At 47.4% G+C, this 18409-nt stretch overlaps 2 protein-coding genes across 4 annotated transcripts in view; both read left to right on the top strand.

Moving 5' to 3' along the window:
- The window catches only part of SEC11A (SEC11 homolog A, signal peptidase complex subunit), a 38607-nt gene extending 32789 nt beyond the window's left edge, over nucleotides 1-5818 (top strand). For both annotated transcript variants that reach the window (XM_040642836.1, XM_008687800.2), the window contains exons 5-6: nucleotides 5343-5400; nucleotides 5598-5818. In XM_040642836.1, coding sequence (XP_040498770.1) covers nucleotides 5343-5400; nucleotides 5598-5648 — 109 coding nt within the window. In that variant the 3' untranslated portion in view covers nucleotides 5649-5818. The remainder of the gene's footprint in view (nucleotides 1-5342; nucleotides 5401-5597) is intronic.
- A 9579-nt stretch (nucleotides 5819-15397) lies between these two features.
- Nucleotides 15398-18389, top strand: NMB (neuromedin B). Of its 2 annotated transcripts, none has more exons than XM_040642835.1 (3): nucleotides 15398-15624; nucleotides 16253-16425; nucleotides 18121-18389. In XM_040642835.1, exons 1-3 carry the CDS (start codon nucleotides 15468-15470, stop codon nucleotides 18283-18285), a joined length of 495 nt encoding a protein of 164 aa, XP_040498769.1. In that variant the 5' UTR covers nucleotides 15398-15467; the 3' UTR covers nucleotides 18286-18389. The 2 variants fall into 2 exon arrangements, with proteins under 2 accessions (XP_040498769.1, XP_008686079.2); XM_008687857.2 differs by having other exon boundaries at nucleotides 15399-15624; nucleotides 18116-18389.
- Nucleotides 18390-18409: the final 20 nt, after the last annotated feature.

Raw genomic sequence — 18409 nt, 5'->3', positions numbered from 1 at the left:
CTAATATTTCCATTCTACAGATGAGGAAACACAGACGAGTTAGGTTGTTTATCTAAGTCCACACTGATGATGCTAAGTGGCCGGCTGACTCCGGAGCCCACCCTCCTAACCGTCATGCCAGAATTACTGGCACTGCACTTCTGAAAGTGGAGAGCTGCTGGTTCTCACTATTCAGATGCAACATGGGGCTCTACCCCTGTCAGAACATCTGCTCCTTCTGTAGACACTGGATTCAGAGCGATTCTACTAGAGATCAGGCCACCACACTGAGGAGTTCTCTTCCCACGGAGAAGTCGGTGTGCGGTACTAAGTGAAAGCTGCTTCAGTTAGAGCGTGAGAGATGCTGCTTTGGGGCCAGACAGGTTGGATCAGAACAGGCACCGGTGTGTTTTGTCTCTTGCAGAGCTGTTTGTATGCATGCCTCCGGTTCAAGGGAACTTCATTTCCTATGTTGGAGCTAGACATGTTTTTTTTTTAAAGATTTTTATTTATTTTTAAGTAATCGCTACACCCAACATGGGGCTCAAAACTTACTGAGGTCAAGAGATCTCCAAGATCATGCTGCACTGACTGAGCCAGCCGGGCGCCCCAGACATCCTTTTATACTACAAACTAGATCATCAGTGCTCCTGAGAAATAACACTCCCGTCTCCCACAGTTCCCAGGATGCTGCTAACGTGGTTATTCACACTCTCCAGTCTCATTGAGTCTTTCTGTTTTTCTTTTAACTGTAATGTTCAGATTTACGTAGAAATATAAGTAACAGTCATCAAAAAGTAAAGTCACAGGGCGCCGGGCGGTGCAGTCGGTTAAGCGTCCAATTTGGTTTCAGCGTGGGTCGTGGGATGGAGTCCCGTGTTGGGCTCTGCGCTCAGTGGAGAGTAGGCTTGAGTTTCTCTCTCTCTCACTCAAATAAATAAATAAATCTTTAAAAAAAAAAGAAGAAGAAGAAAGTTATATCTCTCCTTCCCCTCCCCCTCCATAAGTGTTTTAACTTTTTGGTTTATGTTCTTTTAGTCTTTATGTAAAAGGTGCAGATAACATATGTATGTAACATACATAAACACATTTTGTGTGTGAGGAGAGATAGTCACTCTGTTTATAACATTTTATTAACCCCAAAGTTGTCAGTCTTTTTACAAATCAAAAGATATATCTCCATATCATCGTTTTCATAGCTGTATGCTATTCCATGGAATGGCTAGACTGTATTTTTATTTAGCCAATCTCCTATTGGTAGATGCTTTGAGTGTTTCGTGTGTGTGAACAGTGTTAATAATGAGCATCTTAAATACATCTCAGTGCGTCTGCCCAGTAATCATTTCTTCAGTAAATTCATAGAAGTGGAATTACTGGGTGAAACCTATGCATACTTTACGGCTTTTGTTAAATTCTGCCGTACTGTTTTATTTATGCTCTTACAGTGTAACAGAGTGTCCCTCTATGTGGATCTTGAGTCTTAGGTATTTAATGCAGTTCTGTCTGCTCACTCTGGCTCCCTGTTTGGGTAGAAGATGCATCATCCAACAAAAGGGCTAAGGAGCCAGGCTTTCACTCAAGTAACTTGTCTTTCTGAAGGATTTTTTTTTTTAACCTCAAACTATATTCAGTATCATTTCTAAAATCCCAACATTGGGGGCAGCACCTGGCTGGCTCAGTCTCAGGGTTGTGAGTTTGAGCCCCACGTTGGATGTAGAGATTTCTTAAAAATAAAATAAAATCCCAACATTGAAAATACAGGTCTTTTGTAGCTTTTAGTAAAGAAAAAAAGCAATAGCATGGTACTCTCTGGATTAAGTAACTTCCCATGAAATATAAACACCTGGGACATACGTAGCTACATAGCAGGAGCACCGAATCTTAACTGTACAAGTTTACTTTGCCTCGATTATACTGCCACTTACCTGGACACATAGCACCTCCTTTTGTGGAGATTATAAAACACAGACCGATAGTTCACAGTCAGACTGTACCCAAACCCTGGGAATCGCTTTTCTGCAGACCAGTATGTGATGGTGGTGCAAGTGTCTTTACACAGTAAAAACATTTTTTTGCTAGATAGTTGCACACTAAAAAATTTTATGCTGGAGCATAAGGCCCAAAACAAAAACAAGTTAAAACAGATTTATTGAGATATAATTCACATATATTAGGAGATAAAATTCACCATTTAAAAGTGTATAATTCAGTGGGTTTTATTATATCCACAGGGTTACCCAGCTGTCAGCACTAATTCCAGAACATGTCCACACCCCGAAAAGAAAACCCCGTACTCATTTGTAGTCACTCCCCATCCCCTTTTCCCCGCAGCCCTGGCAACCACTCATCTACTTTCTGCTCTGTGGATTGCCCGTTCTGGACATTTCATATAGATGGAATCGCACAATATGTGGTCTTAATTTACGTCTTAATTTACTTCTTTCACCTTGCATCATGCCTTCGAGGTTTGTTCATGAAACTCCTACTGAGCCAACTAAGTATTTAATAGGGGTGATTCTTTCTCAGTTGAGGTGGTTGAAAACACAGGAGGAGCAAGAGGAGAAGAGGGTGAGAGACAGGCCGGAGGCTGGGAACGGAGAACATTGACAATGAAGAGGGATGCAGAAGAGAAGGAAGAAGTAGAGTAATTGAGCTCTCTGTTGACTAAAACCAGTTTTAAGGATGAGGCTTTTAAAATGTACTTTTTACTTCAACTTGAAACCGATTATTCTGGGGTAGAAACAATGATCCCTTTTCAGTCAGCTGTCGAGGTCCGGGCTTCCCAGATAGAGGCCCCTTTGACGTCTGACAAATTATGTTCAGGAAGTCTTTCCATCTGAGGCTCCGTCCTCACCAGCACTTCCCAGGGGCACGTATTCTGCCCCACGCTACCTTCTAGATGTTAGCTTGGCACAGGCTGCTGTTGGAGCTGGCTTTGTGGGCAGCGTGTTTGACCTTCTTCTGCTTATTGTCAGCTCTGCTGTAGCTGAGTATCTCCAGCAGTAGGAAGAAAAGTGCAGCTGATTTGAATCGAAGATGACTAATGGGAGAGGCGTTATGTCTCGATCAGCAACCCTTTGCTGTCTCTGTGGAGGAAAACAGATAATTAAATCTTTTCTTTGACTTCGGACTGCCTCTCATATTATTTGTCTTCATTACTCCTAAAGACCAAGTTGCTTCCATTTCTCTTGTGGTGGGGCAAGGAAAAACCAACCTTAGGGGACCATGTTGCCAGGGGTAACTCCTGAACAGCTGTGTGATCACTCGAGGATGGATACCGCGCGGAGGGAACAGCGCACGTCTTTCTGTGAGAACGGCTGCTGGTGGATCATCAGCCCAGAATCAGCAGCAGTAGAAATCACAGATACTTCTGTCGCTTTTAGCCTGCATATTACTGTGAGGCATCTGCCGTCACCTTCTTAAATGATTTACGTTCACTGAAAGCTACTGCTTGTATGAAGATCTTATAAGTGAGACAAAAGAAATAACTTATCGTATTACAAAGAAAAAATACATATTTAAAAACACAGAAAACCCCTGTCTGCCCTCCTAGCGCTTAGCTCTGCCGTCCTGTAGGGACTGTTACTCTTCAGCTCTTAGAGGCTCCAGGGTCCTAGGAGGGGATAGTGTTTGCCACCACATGCCTGTTCCAGGCCTCTCAGCTCAGCTAGAACTGAGCTGCCGGTGCTGTGCTGTGCAGAAGCATTATTCCACAGATGCTCTGACTCGGTAACTGCGAGGGAGATACAGCAAGCTGCGTTTTTAACAGGCTATGCAGGTGATGCTGACGAAGGAGGCTTGGTTTTAGGAAACATCAGCTTGCAGAATGGAAGTTTGGGGATGGGGAGAGGTGGGGGGTGTGTGGTAATGCTGCCAGAAGGAAGAGGGACAGGACGGGGTGAGGACAGGAGACAGGAAGTAAGAGGAGTTCTTCAAAGGAAGGAAGTGCACCAAAGACAAAATTTCTGTTTTTCAAGCTTGCCTACGGCTTTGATGGTGGAGGCGTTATGTGGGAGGTGATTTCTGTTTGTGCACCTTTGGGATGATGGTGCACAGGTTGTGGATGCCCTGAATAGAAATATCTGGGCTATTTTAAAGTATACAAAGTTCAGTCTCCACCTCAGCCCAACCTCCCTTCTCCAGGACAAGCTCTAGGTCAGTATCACGGGGCCCATTCTAGAGTCCAGCTGTAAGAGAGGAGGAGAGAAAAGAAAGTTGTGCGTTTCCTCCCACAGTAATGGTACCCTGCTAACCTTTCCTTTCTCCCCTGAATTCTTACGAGGTTGAGGAGTGCTTTCTGTTGGGAGAAGTGAAGTCCGGAGTAAATAAGCTCTCCAAGGGAAAGGAAGAGAAGAGGCCTGGACATCCAGACATTCCATCAGGCAGTGTTTACTAGATGCCTACTGTGTACAGGGGTTACGTCCAGCCCTGAGGATACAGTAGGGAGCAAGATTGGCATCGTCTTTGCCCTTATGGAGCTCAGAGTCGAGTAGGAGAGACAGACACTATAGAGCTAGTTGTACGACCAATTATGTAATAAAAGGGGTAAAGACTCCAAAGGAAATATATCAGGTCTATGAGAGTATTTAACAGGTGGTTTTATCTGTATCTGATTTAAGGGGATACACTTTAGGGGCAAGGAAGAAGAAAGAGCTAGTGAAAAAAACAAGGGATAGCAGCCAAGAGGTAGGTGGAGAAATAGATTTGTGGTGTGTTCGAGAAACCAAGGAGGGAAGGGATTTTGAGGGAAGTTTGTGGTCCTCAAAGTCAGATTCTGCAGAGATGAAAAGGAAGATGGGAGGTGAGACTGGTCTACTGCATACAGCGATTTAAACTGTTCTGGAAGAAATTTTGGGGTCAGGAGAGCCAGAGCCAGATTACAGGTGGTTAACAAATGAGTGGGTGATGAAATCGGAGCGCTGTAATGGAGCTCTTACGCTCACTTTTTGGTTACTTAACGTGAAGTACCTTGTAATGGTCTGGCTGTGTTTGCCTTGTCGCCCCAGCTAGATTGACCGCTCCCGGAAGGTCATGACAACAAACCCAGCCCCTAGCGCTGACTCCGCGTGTAGCGCGAGAGTCCCCATCTGGGAGCCTGAGACTTTAGGTCTGGTACTCGTTCTCCTGCACCGAAACCGCGTACCTCGGGCACGAGCATCTGTTTCCTCATCTGTAAAATGGTGGTACTCCTAACTTCCCTGTCACATGAGTCGTTGGAAGGTTCTAATAGGACGGTCTGTACAAATGGACTTTGTGACCTGAAAATCAGTTTTCTGCGAAAGATACTGAGAATATTCGGTAAATGAGACTGGCTACCGAGGAAGTTCTGTGATGACCAGTTTTCTGTTTGCTCGTTTGTTTAGATTTGTTCCTTATATTGGGATTGTGACGATCCTCATGAATGACTACCCGAAATTTAAGGTAAGAGCCTATCCTACGTGTTTCATTACACATGCGCTCTTTTGCTTACTTTTGGGAACTATTACATGGGTTACAGACTTAACTGGTTAGTTTAGTCATTGGTCACGGTCACAAAGTCAGCCAGCGCAGGACTGAACTCTGAGGACTTGGACACTTTTAAGAGCTTCCCTGACTTGTGTTCTGCGTTTGTTTCCTAGTATGCAGTACTCTTCTTGCTGGGTCTGTTCGTGCTGGTGCATCGTGAGTAGGAAGTCCGCCCTGCTGTTCTGGAAGATGCCGTATTTTCGTTCTGAATGTTTGGAGTAGGTGTTGGTCTGTGATTGGTGGAGTGCCGCGCGCACTGTTGGCGCTTCTCCGGAGCAGCCGTTGCATTGGTTTCTGTTTCCACGCCGGGTGCGTGTGGGCGGGTGCTCGGGCACCATGGCGCGCACTCGAGGGGACTCGCAATCACAGGATTTCATATGTTATCATTGTCACACTTTCACATTTTTGTACATCAGTGAATTTTTTATATTAAAAGGTTGAGCCAAAGCCCCCAGTGTTTGTATTTTGAAGCCAAGCTTCACTTCTAAAGTGCCTACAGAGTTCTGTAAACGAAAATGCAGCTCTGCACGAGTTTGAACCCGTCATTCCTCCTTATTTATAAGATGGGAATGGCATATACTGAGGTGGTCGTAAGTCTTAACTTTTCAAATTTTAAATAAAAGACTTTGCATATCGAACCCCTTATCCCTGACTTGTGTTTGTCGGGAAAGCTTTGCCTCCCTCTGCTGGTTCTTCGTGCCTTCGGGGGGAATAGAGGTTCTGATGTGAGCAGTCCTTCAGCGAAGATTGTCCTCATCCTAACAACTGCCTTCTGTTTGTTTGTTTGTTTGTTTTTGTTTTTGTGGGGCGAAAGTGGCCGGTGGCGTTCATAGGAAATCTCTTAGCCATAAAATTGATTCTTCACTAGGGTGTGACTCAGATGTGTAGAAACGCAGTTAGTGTTGCTGAAAGGTTCAGAAAACCTCACTGTGCTGTAAAGGCTCCTCTCCTTTTCTGCACTTGAGACACTCTCAGCCCTTTCTACACCATGGCAGTGTGTTTCCGCATCTGGAGGAAGCAGGAGGAAGGTGCTGGAGGGCGAATGTGCTGCTTGCTATTTTAAAACTCTAATTTGCCTGAGCCTGTTCTCTTAAGTGCCTGGCTTCGCTTTTCTCCTGCAGACTCTGGGAAGACAAGGTTTAAAGTAGTGAATGCAAAGCCCAGTTGCGTCTTTCTTCCTCTCATATTGAGGCAGTTAGGGAAATGGCCAGTGTAGGGTAGGCCAGTGGGTTTTAAGGACAAAATACTCTTAGTTCTTTTTGTTCTTTTCTTGTATTAATGTGAAATCTGAAAGTAAGCAAATTTTCTGTATTGCACTAAATGAGCATTTTCTATTATTTGTTCACTGAAGTGGAAATCAGTCCGCACTTTAATGCTAATGGAATCAGCATTAAAAGATGGAGACAGTTTACAACTAAGAACAGTTAATCTTCTGGAAGCTCTCCCATATAGAGAATAGTGCCATCCGACATCCATTAACTAGGCTGTAGTCTTTACACTCTGGATGTGGGCTCTGAATGATCTCAACCGAGTAGGAAACTTGGCACAGCAGGGCTAGCAAGTGCTTCTTTGAACCTGCCTGTGAGGCTTGGATTGTACTTAACATTTTCTCAGAGCCGCCGAGTGTGGACTCGGAGAGCAGTCCCCCGTGCACAGAATGACAGAAAATTGCTATTCTCTCCCCGTTTTCCCTCCTGATCACCTGCAGAGGATGGGGTGAACCTCTTGGCCTACCCGCCCTCACTCCCGTTTTTGTAGCAACCTTTCTGGGACTGCTCTATGCTGCCCAGTGTTGGGATCCTGGGGTTCTCTGTGAGCCTAGCTTGCCTGAGTTGGACTTGTATCCTCAGCCATCCAGATTTCTCATCCGTATACACTTAAAACATGAAATATTTTCCTCATTTGCATATTTTCATACCCAGTTTTGATTTTCCTCCTTTGCTGGATGCTCTCATTGGAAGCAACAGCTAATTTTTTCTGAGAAGTAATCAGATCAGAAGTATTTGAATTACCCTATTAGCCAAAAATAAAGATTATTTTGGGAGAGAGGTTTTATGTTGTCAGTTTTGTATTGTCTAGTGCGAAAGTCTAAGACTTAAGCTAGACAGTTTTTTATTAGTAAATGTAATGTGTTTTAAAAGCTCTCAGAGAACGTAAGACATGCCGGAGATGTTCAATTTGGTGTTGTAATGGAGGTATAAGCTCTCTGAGATTTGGCTGGGCCAGTGGGGAGTTGGGAGGGCTTGCCCACTGTGAGTGTCCGGGATCAAAGAAGATGAGGATTGATAAAACTCAAGTGAGAATTCATGGCATTGTCTCTGGGCTGTGACTCCTCCGCTGTCATCACTCCCAGCGGGTAAGTCTTTACGAGTTGCTTGCAAATGCGTGTCCTCACTTCTAGTCCCTGCCTCTGTGTTCCCTCTGAACACTTCTACTTTGTCGTCCTCTGTTTAAAATGAAGCTCAAGCAGTTGCTCCAGATTTCACCTTTTCTTTGAAGGAGGATTCACCTAGATTTTTTCATTTTCCCACCATATTTAGTCACTTTTACAAGCCCTACATTTACCCCTGTCGTTCCATTTCTCATGGCCATCACCTGACTCCAGAAACAAAGTCAGTGATTCCCTTTGCTGGGGTGACTGTACGTCTCTGTTTCCCTGCAGCAGGCCAGTCTGGGCCTATGAGATCAATTCCACTTGGTTGTTAGTTTTAGCTCCCTGTTTACTTTAAGAAGTGTCTCTTTTTGGACCATAAATGTTGTGTTGACCTTGTATTACCTATGTGGCAAGTTTGGACTTTGAATTCAGCCAGCATTAAGCACCCTTGTGGTAAACTGCTGTATCTTCACTTCCATTATCTTACACTCTCATTTCTGCTTGTCTGAGTCTCACTTTCTGCACAGAGTAACTGTCCTTCCTCCATCTGGAAGCCTTTGCAGCCTTACGCTATTTGTGTACGTTTGTGGCTATGGCCTCAAGTTTCCCCACCCAATGGCCAGCCCCTCCTGGGCAGGGGCCCTGTTTTATAGACACTGTGCTCTGCTGACCCAGCAGCATCTTGTAGCATGAACTGCATGTTCTGTATAATCATGCACTGGAACAGAGGCAGTGACTTAGGGTGGCATTTTTTTTTTTTTTAAAGATTGTATTTATTTGAGAGAGAGAAAAAGAGAGCATGAGTGGTGGGGAGGGGCAGAGGGAGAAGCAGACTCCCTCCCACCTTGAGCAGGGAGCCTGACACGGGGCTCAATCCCAGGACCTCATGACCTGAGCTGAAGTCAGACACATAACCGACTGAGCTACCCAGGCACCCCAGTCACTTAGGGTAGCGTTATTATTGAGCTGTTACTCTGGGGAGAGCATATGAAGCACTGAAGTGAACTTTCCTGTTATTTAGTAAGTACATGATCTTGGCCTTGCCAGATTTGAATCTGAAAACTTTCTCTCCCTGTGGTTCCATTTACACAGTGTGTTCCCTTTGTAGAATTTTTTGTGTTCCTGTTTTCTTCCTTTTTATGTGTGTCCTTGGACTCTTCCTGCCTTCTCTTTTGTCAATGGGAGAAGTATTGGTGTTTGTCCATTTCCTTGGGGAGTCCCAGGTTTCTCCAAGAACTTGGGCTTAAAATAAAGGCTCTGTGGGCTGCTGGGTGGCTCAGTTGGCTAAGCGTCTGATTCGTGATTTTGGCTCAGGTCGTGATCTCAGGGTGGTGGGATCAAGGAGCCCCGCATCAGGCTCAGTGGGAAGTCTGCTGGAGATTCTCTCTCCCCACCCCCCTCTGCCCCTCCCCCGACTCATTGTCTCTCACTTTGTCTCTCTCTCAAATAAATAAATAAATATTTTAAAAAATGAAAGCTCTGTGATCCTTAAGTGTATTTCTTTAGTGTGTTACCAAGTCCATCCAGCCCCTAAGAACAATGTGGGGGCTATCTCAGCATCTGAGGGCACCCTTACAACATTTATCACTCTGTTGAGCTTCTGGAATGATCCAGCTGATTCTGGCTGACCAAATACATTGTCTACCTTCCTCAAGATGCTCCTTCAGTCGGGACAGCCTATTGTTTTCAGGCGAGGTAGATCTTTGTTACTATTCTCCCTCACTAGAACTATAAGTAATACCAGATAGACTTTTAGAAATCAACCACAAATATGACCCTTTGCACACAAGTGTTGGTGAGTCTGGGTGTAGAAGGAATTCTGTGTAACGAAGAAATGTTACTTAAAGACTAGAGTATGCAGGAGTTACCAAAACAAATAGTGAGGACCTTGCCTTCTAAGTGTCATGTAGCATACTAGGCCCTCAGGACTTTTTCAGCCTGAGCTCTCCACAGAGCGCCCATTCTTGTCCCCTTGACATTGGCCTCGCTGTCCAGACGTCTAGTTTCTGCTCATGCTGGTCGCTCTGCCTGGAGCGCCTGCTCACTTCTGTACCTGCTGAAAGCTTTCTCATTCCGCAGACACTTACTGAGCATCTACTCGGTGCCAGATTTTGGACTGGCCCCTGCGGAACAAGGATGAGTAAGGCCCAGAACTGCTAGGAACTCAGTGCCTTAACCAGGGCAACATGCAAACAGTTTTTTTCCACACAGGGTGCTAGGTGGAGTGATAGGTGCACAGGGAGCTCGAGAGAGGAGTGGTTTTATTCCCAAAAAAGCTCTCGAGTGTGTAGTGCTTCCCACGCAGTGCTGTCAGGACTTTGCTCGTGACTCTTTAACGGCGCCCTCAGAGTGGTCTGTCTGCTGTGGGTCCCATAGCCCGACCAGCTCCTTGAGGGCGGTAAGACAAGGCCAACCTCTGGTTCATCTTTGTCTATCCTCTAGTTCCTATCACAGTGCTTTGCTCATTTTAGATTTATTAATAAATAAATAAATAGTTCCAGAAAGGATTTGGAGCAGTTCATAAAGATCCATCTAGTACTACGTGATAAGTTATAAAATAATTGAAGAATCTAGGGTTGAAATAAGTGTGGGAAGAAAAAGGGATGAAGTCAGAGGGGAGGTTAGTGCCCACAAGACGCATCAAAAACTTCTGTCTGCCAGAGGAGATCCATAGTGTTGATTCTCAGTTCCTTAGGGGCTAATGTAAAGGGGAAACAATCACTTCTATGCATAGAATGGGCATAAATGGAATTAACAACAAGAACCTTTTGATGATACCCAAGGACGAAGAAATTTCTCTCCTGGGACCTCATTGTAAGGGCACTGTGTGATGTCCTGCAATAATCTCTCTATTAAGTAGCCTAGTGATTTCTGTAGAATTGTTTCAGAGAATGTTCCTTTAGTGTAGGTATAGTTTGGCAGAGGGCTACCTCACAAAAACCAGCTACCTATCTAATCAGTCAGGAACCTCCAAACACCTTTCCTGTAGAACAGTGGCCCTTTTTTTTTTTTATTTTTATTTATTTATTCATCTGAGAGACGGAGCACAAGCAGTGGGGAGGGTCAGGGGAGAGGGAGAAGCAGACTCCCCGCTGAGCAGGGAGCCCGACACAGGGCTGTGTCCCAGGACCCTGGGATCATGACCCGAGCCGAAGGCAGATGCTTCACCGACTGAGCCACCCAGGCGCCCCCAGAACAGTGTTCCTTAGTCTTTCAAAACTCATTGCCTCCTTTAAGAAACCTGAAATCTCATACCTCTTCTCCATTCTCACAAACTCTCCCTCAGGTCTGTTGTCCCCAACTCCATCCTCAGCAGCCAAGATTATTTTATCTTGCTTTTTCTCATTTGTATTATAAAAACAAGTTATTTCTTTCTCATATATAGTTATTACATTGAATATGACTTTCAAACTATAAATCCCTATTCTACCAATCTTGGGAGTTTCTGGAACAGTTCCTCCTCTTGGTTAGGAATCATTTCTCTAGAACCCTTACTTTAACTGGCCAGTTTATTTAGATTGGTAAGCTGGCTTCCAGCCTTACTTCAAGGAGTCTAGTTAAAAGAATTTGTACTCAGGCCTTATGCCAGGCAAGTAAGTAAATCACTAGCATGAGGCTTGATCAAAGCAGCCTGACAACTTACTTAAGCGGAAAAAGAGGGGCTGCTGTAGGATTTGTTTCTTGGAATTGGTCAAACGTTGAGGTAGATATACTGGCCTTTCAGTCTGTCAAACAACTTACAGTGTAATAGGCATTTTGTTGACTGTTGTGTCAACACCACAGCTTTAGCGACTGTCCAGGGAACCTTTTCTTTCCCCTGTAATGGGCTTCAGATTGAAAGCAGGCTTTGCGTTTCCTGGGACCCAGCTAATAATATTGAGTACTTAGAATGTGCCATGTGCTTCACTAAGTGCTTTTCAGTTTATGAGATTTTTATTTTCTCTCATTCAGTCTTCAAAATAAACTCCATTTTACAAAAGAGAAACCACAAGTTAAGAGATTTGCCCAGGATCTCCTGGCCCGTGAATGGCACGGCCGCAACTCCCAGGTCTGTTGCTTTTCTCATGTCACAATGTTGGGCGTCATAACCCAGTCCTTGTACCTTTATAATATCTAATGAGACTCTTTGATTTGGCGTAAAGCCCACAACTGCAGGGCCCTTGGGAATTCTTCCGAGACTCTAGGTGGTTCTTCTGTGGACTTGCTCAGATTAGCAAATCCATTAGAAATACATTCTCAGGCAGATTTCCAAGCATTTAAACCTCTTTGGAGTTTCAAGAGTATTAATTCAAGTTACTGAATGTCCCATGAAATACATGACTGTCCCACCCAAATAATTATGAATGCTGGGCCTGGGGCTCGTCCCTTTCTTCCGTTTTTTATAAGTTCCCTTGAGCACCTGTGTCACTGAGCTGAGCAGCGGCTGCCTAGCTCCCTTAGCCCCTGCTGGGATTGTCATCACTTTCTTGTTAGATGTAGGTATTTTCTCTTTTTTTTTTTTTTTGAAAATTGCCTTAAAAAATATTTTGTGTTTTGGCAGTTTCAGTTTCTGGTACATTTCCTGATTAATGGTGAATGTTCTGATTTTCTAGCTAATTCTTATGTGTTCCCTCTGACTTTGGGAAATTGTATCCTATATCCCTGACTCTCTTGAAGATTCTGCTGTTCTCCTGACTCTCCAGTCCTTTCCCATTCTGAAACGAAGGCGCAGGATCCGAGGTATCTCAGGATGTTTCTCTTCATCCTCCCGGCCCACACGGGTGGAGATCTGCGCTCAGAGGTTTGCGGGGGGAGTGATTTTGTCCGATCCTTTTCTGAGCAGCTCTGCCTTTGTTGTCATTCCTTTTCACCAGACTCATGTATGTCTAAATTTCTCCTTTTCGCTTCCTCTGTTGTCCTCTGCACCTTTCATGTCCGTGAAGTCCACTCTGGTTTTCTCCATTTGTGTAGTTTCTCTGCAGCTAACTTGCTTTGTACTTGAATCAATTATTCTATAAAATGGGCATAATACTAGTCGTTACTACATCAGAACAGTGTTGGTGATCAAAGGAGATGCATGTAAGTACTTTTGGAAAACAACAACAAAGATTCAGTTGTGAAAAGATGTTACTTAACAGTTGATTCCAATATGATGAAAATATAGTGAACAGTAATACACGTGTCCTTTATTTCAAGCAGTCTTTGACTAAAAACTGTGGTGCAGTTCAAATGTTTTGTTGCTGTTGGTTATAGCAAGAGTTGCTATGTCTCTTTCACCCCTTAGTCATTTCTAGAATTGTCTTGTGCCACTTGTGTAGGTTTCTTGTGGCTATCCTTGAAGGGCCCAGTGTGAGCACTGAAGAGCTTCCCTGTGGGCCTCTGCCGCACTCACCGCCAGTCTTCCCAGTGGGTTGGAGGCCCTTAGACTTCCCTTGCCATCACAGTACACTTGGGGAACGGGCAGTGGGCTGCTGAGGTCCTCGCTCTGGCCTCAGAGCCTGGCACATTCCCTGGGACATGGAGCTTGGAAGTGCTCTCTTGGGCCAGCCACCCTCTCTGCTGGGCCTACTGCTTCTCATTCCCGGGACGGTGTTTCATAGCAACTATGGAGCTGCTGCCCTGCTTCTTTTTCCAGGGTCCTCGGAGGCCCCTTGCTTGCTGTGCTAGCCTGACAGATGAAATGATGTCACTGGGAGCACCTCAGGTCAGTCTTGGAGCTGTGGTTGGAGCTGTGAACGCAGGCTGTGACAGGAGGCTTGGCTGGAGTATCAATGAACTGGTCAGAGCAGAACCCAGAGTCCCAGGGTCCCCTGCAGAAGTGAGGGCAAACTCTAAATTCAGTGCCTGCTCCCTTTCTCCCCTGAGAAATCTAAACCAACTTGACGTTTGCACTTGCGATGGTAAAACGGGAGTGGGTGTGGTTTAGGGAAATAGCATCTGCCCTGCATGAGTTTGGGGGCCTGATAAGAGTGGTTCAAACAGACCCGAAGTCTGATTTTAGTGTGACGTCTGGGTGAGTGACACAACCTCTGAGCCTGTTTCCAGTTATAAAATGAGAGATAAACCTACCAAATAAGGTTCCTTCAAGCATTGAAGTGAAGCAGCACTCAATACCAGCTCCCGTGTGTTCCCATTAATTTCTACGTCTGTGGGCCAGAGGAGAGGAAGGGGGTCACAAAGGGAGTGGTTATTATGGGAAGGTGATAAGAGCTATATTTGTACACCACGGCTTAGCAGTGACAAGAATGCAGAGAGGTGTAAATGCCAGGGTGGGGGATGAGAAGCAAGGAGACTGGGGAAAAAGTCAGGGCCAGAAATGGAGTGTCCCTGTCCTGTGCGTCATGCTCCTGGGAACTCAGCATGACATCCAGCCTCTGAACTATACTTCCCCTTTTAGATCGGTGATCCACAGAGCTAGCTGGCCTTGCTGAACTAGGTACGTGCAAGGGCAATACCAAGTACCATTATTGAGCCAGACTGGGGAGTAGGCTCTGTCATAGCCACACTGTGCAGTGTTTCAGGGCAGAGCCCAGAATCCGGGCTTTGGTCTGCACCCCACTCCTCCATCATTCACTCCTTTGGCACTCTGTTTCTCCAGTGAAATGGTAAACTCCCTTGGCAGCAGGGAATGATCTTTTGTCTCCCCTCCTCCTGTGCCTAGCATGGTGCTCCTGAACATGGGTGTTTAGTAAACATTTAAAGAAAAATAAATGTATTATTCTGGAGCACAGTGTTTTACTCATTAAGTGATGGCACTGACCCAAAAGTTCTTTCCAAGACAAGTATGGACTTGGGAGGGATGAGTGCTGGGTGTGAGAGGCCAGTCCTACAGGACTGCTCCTTCCTGCCACAAAGTAATTGTGCTAAAAAAAGAGTAAAGTCATTACAAATAGGGCAACATGGGTATTACTATTTTACAGTTGAAGAAAGTGAGGTTCAACAAGGTCACACAGTTTATATATGAATTCCTGGTCCGGTGCTCTTTCCACTTCCCTGACCCAGAGATCTGCCTCCTGCCCAAATGATAGGCCAGGCTCCCCCCAGTACAGCATCCATTCTTGGGGTGGGGGGTGCTCGCTGTCTTCACCATCATTCTGCATTGCCAGCCCAAGCACCTGCTGTGGTTTCTACACCACCTGGGGAGTGCTGGCGGTGAGAGGGCAGAGAGCAGGGTGAACACGGTCACATTCCCTAAGAGGGAGGGGCTGGCAAGCGTTTTATGGCTCGCCTCGTGCCTGGCGCTTTGCTGGGCACTATAGCGCCAGTGTCCTCGCCCCCACTTTTACTCTTATAAAGAGAGTTTCTGAGGCTAAGTAACCACTCGTGGGCTGAAAGCCAGTGGGAGCGGCGAGGCTTTGCCCCAAGTCAGGGTCCTCCCCTGGAGGGTGGTGCGCACGGACCGGAAGCGATGCCCAAGCCGGCGCAGGAGCGCAAGCCCTCTGCGATGAGGGTCCAGCGGGGCGGGGCGTCCCGTGGGGGCGGGGCCGGGCGGTGGCGAGCGCGCCAGGGGCGGGCGCCTCGGGACAGGCTCCGCCCCCCAGGGGCGAGGGTTTAAAAGGATGGAAGGAGGCGGCTCCGGCTCCAGCGGCTGCGAAGCGCGCGGGGTTGGAGCGCCGGCGAGGGTACAGCCATGACCCTGCGGGCGGGGGGCGGTCGGCTGCTCGGCGGACTCCTGCTCTTCGCTCTGCTCGCTGCCGGCGCCGCGCCGCTCAGCTGGGATCCCCCAGAGCCCCGCGGCCGGGCCATCAAGATCCGAGTGCACCCGCGGGGCAACCTCTGGGCCACCGGTAAGTCTTCGGGACCCGGGCAAGCGCCTCTCACCCTGCTCTGATCCCATTTTCCTTCTCAGGACATTCCTCAGCCACGGACACTCGTGTCCGCGCTGGTGAGGACCCTGGGACTCGCCTAATTTAACAGATGGGAAACTTGAGACCCAGGCAGTTCAGTGACTTGGCTAACATCACTCAGCCAGTTAAAGCAGAGCTGGGGCTGGATCCTAGTCTGCCTGCCAGCCGGTTCACCTTGCCTTAGGCAAGAGTCTACTGAATCTTCTAACCTATTTGCACCTCCACCTTCCAGACACCTCTTCATTCTCCACTTTCCTCCTTGCCCTTGCCTGTCCCTCCTGTAAGCAGGCAGCACAACTGGCAGAGTTTCTTCCTGGCCATGTGCCCTCTGCCTTCCTTCCAGCTGTGCCACCCTCTCCACCATCTCTACCTGTTCAGGAAAAGCCGAGGTACTGGCTTTGCCACACCCCAGGGGTATTTGTGTCTCCTTGGTGAGGAGGAGGAGGAGGAAGACTGACCGTGGATCTTCCTGTCATGAGAACTCAAAGTTGGGAGAGATGGGGAACTTTCCCACTGGGATAGGATCCTCGCTTCCCAAATTCTTTGTGCCTGGGCACCTCCTTTCTAGGTCACTTCATGGGCAAGAAGAGTCTGGAAACCCCCAGCCCATTCCTCCTGGGGACAGCTCCCCACATCTCCCTGAGGGACCAGAGACTGCAGCTGAGTCATGATCTGCCCAGGATCCTCCTGCTAAAGAAAGTTCTGGGCATGAGCCTTAGCGGCCCAGCACCTCACCCCCAGGTGAGCCAAGCTCCTACCTCAGGCTCAGGAGAGGCCCAGCCAGGGCTGCCCCTAGTTCCAGCATTGGTAATCAGGTGTGATGCGCCCCTCCCCAGGTGTGATGGGCCCCAGAAAGCCAGGGATTCCAGGCTCTCCTTGTGATCCAGAGTCAAAGGGAGAAGACTTCAAAGAAAGGAAGCTGACCTTCCCAGCAAACCTCACAGAGCAAAAAGTAGGAAAGAAGTTTCCCCTCACCTAGTCCCTAGTCTGAAGTCACAGCCTAGAATTAATTAGCCAGCCTCTTGACGCAGGACCTCCCCCCTCCCCAGACTTGCCCCACCCCAGCTGTCCACCTTTGCTGTGCCTTGTTCATACTTGTGGCTACAGTTGGGGCCCTGAGGCCCAGAAAGGAGAAGAGTCAGCATCCAAGGGGGGTCCAGACCTTGTTCAACTTGACCAGTGCTCTTCCCAGTCGCTCATGTGCCTAAGTGACCCTCAGTGCAGGGTTTCTCAACCTCAGCACTCCTGACATTATGGGCTGGATAATTCTTTGTTGCAGGGGCTGCCCTGTGCGTTGGAGGAAGTTTAGTAGTATCCCTTGTCTCTACCCACTGGAGCATCCTCCCCCCGGCCTGTTTGTGACAACCACAAAAAAATGCCTCCAGACATTGCCAGAGCTCTTCTTGTGAGGGGAAAGGGGCGGGAGCCAAAATTATCCCTGGTTGTAAACCACAGACCTAGGACGTTCAAGACCCCAAAGCTAGAGCCAAGCCAGCTTTAGTCTCTAGCCTGGTAGAAGGGCAGCTCTTCCATTCCCTGCTCCTGGTGCTGTCCCCACCCCACTCCACCTTCCCTCGTTCTTTGTTATTGTGCCCAGAAGGCACAGTAGTGTGGTAGAATGTGGGTTTCCATGACAGCAACCTAGCTATTTAGTGTTGTGTGACCTTAAAGGCCTCATCTTCCTCATTTATATAATGGGGATGATAGCGGATAGCGCCCATCTTGTATTAAATGAGACCATTTGTGTCACGCGCTCAGCGTGATCCCTGGCACGTAGAAAGCACTTAGTACACAGGAGTTCTTACCAGTCTGTGAGCTCCCTGGGAGCACCTGTCACAGACTCACCTTCATATCCCCCACTGTGCCTAGCATATAGTGCATACATTTTGAAAGAAGGGAGGAGCATTCCCTAGAGTGGGTCCAACTCCAGCCCCAGTCAACTTCCCTGGCCCTCCTCATGCAGAGAACCACCACGCCCTGGGGACATCAGATGTAAGGGCCAGGAGCTTGGGCTGGCTGAGTCTGAAGGGAGATGATGTCACCTCTGGGGCTGTTGGTCTTGAAGGTCTAAGGCATGCAGACCAGCTAGCAAACCTCAGAGGAAGCAATACCTAGCACTGGGGGATGGGGCTTCAGAAGTGACGACTGGGGAAGACCTGGGAGCAGGGGAGTGAAAACACTGACGCTGGCCCAGGGCCAGGCACATCTGTGGACTTCACTTCCATGATCTCCTTGACTGTCATGACCACTGAGAAAACCACTGCCCCGACCCCTTCCAGGCCCTTCTTCAGGGAGAAAATTGCTAGGGGGGCCTGCCAAAGCTAAGAGGTGGGCCCTGCCTACCTCTGTGGATGCCCAGCACTTAGGAATGGCAGGACGCCCCTATCATGTGCCCCCGCTGCCCAGGTCAGTTCTGTGTGTTCCCCTTCAGCACAGGAGGCTGCTGGTGCAGATGCTGCAGAAGGGATGCCCCTAATGAGAAAGAGACGCCGACGTGACTTACACTGCGCCCACCCAGGGAAGGTGCTGAGCGGGGCCCTGGCGGTGGTCCCATCTGGATGTGAAACCCGGGCTCAAATGTCTGTTACTCCGTTACTGTGATTTCTGGTTGTATCTCCAGGAATATTGCCCACATAGACACACATTATGTCCCTGCTGTATTTGTTGCTTCCGTGTTGAAGTTGTGAATAAAACCCTGCTCTTTATGTAGAATGTCTGGGCCTCT

Source organism: Ursus maritimus, unplaced genomic scaffold (genome assembly GCF_017311325.1).
Source record: "Ursus maritimus isolate PB19 unplaced genomic scaffold, ASM1731132v1 scaffold_27, whole genome shotgun sequence".
NCBI lineage: Eukaryota > Metazoa > Chordata > Mammalia > Carnivora > Ursidae > Ursus > Ursus maritimus.
This window is presented reverse-complemented; position numbering and strand designations above follow the sequence as displayed.

Bases quoted from the DNA above. Each gene is read 5' to 3' on its own strand.
- NMB (XM_040642835.1), top strand. From the start codon at position 15,468: ATGACCCTGCGGGCGGGGGGCGGTCGGCTGCTCGGCGGACTCCTGCTC. The intron at 15,625-16,252 runs GTAAGTCTTCGG...CCTCCTTTCTAG, and splicing joins GGGCAACCTCTGGGCCACCG to GTCACTTCATGGGCAAGAAG. The intron at 16,426-18,120 runs GTGAGCCAAGCT...CCTTCAGCACAG, and splicing joins GCCCAGCACCTCACCCCCAG to GAGGCTGCTGGTGCAGATGC.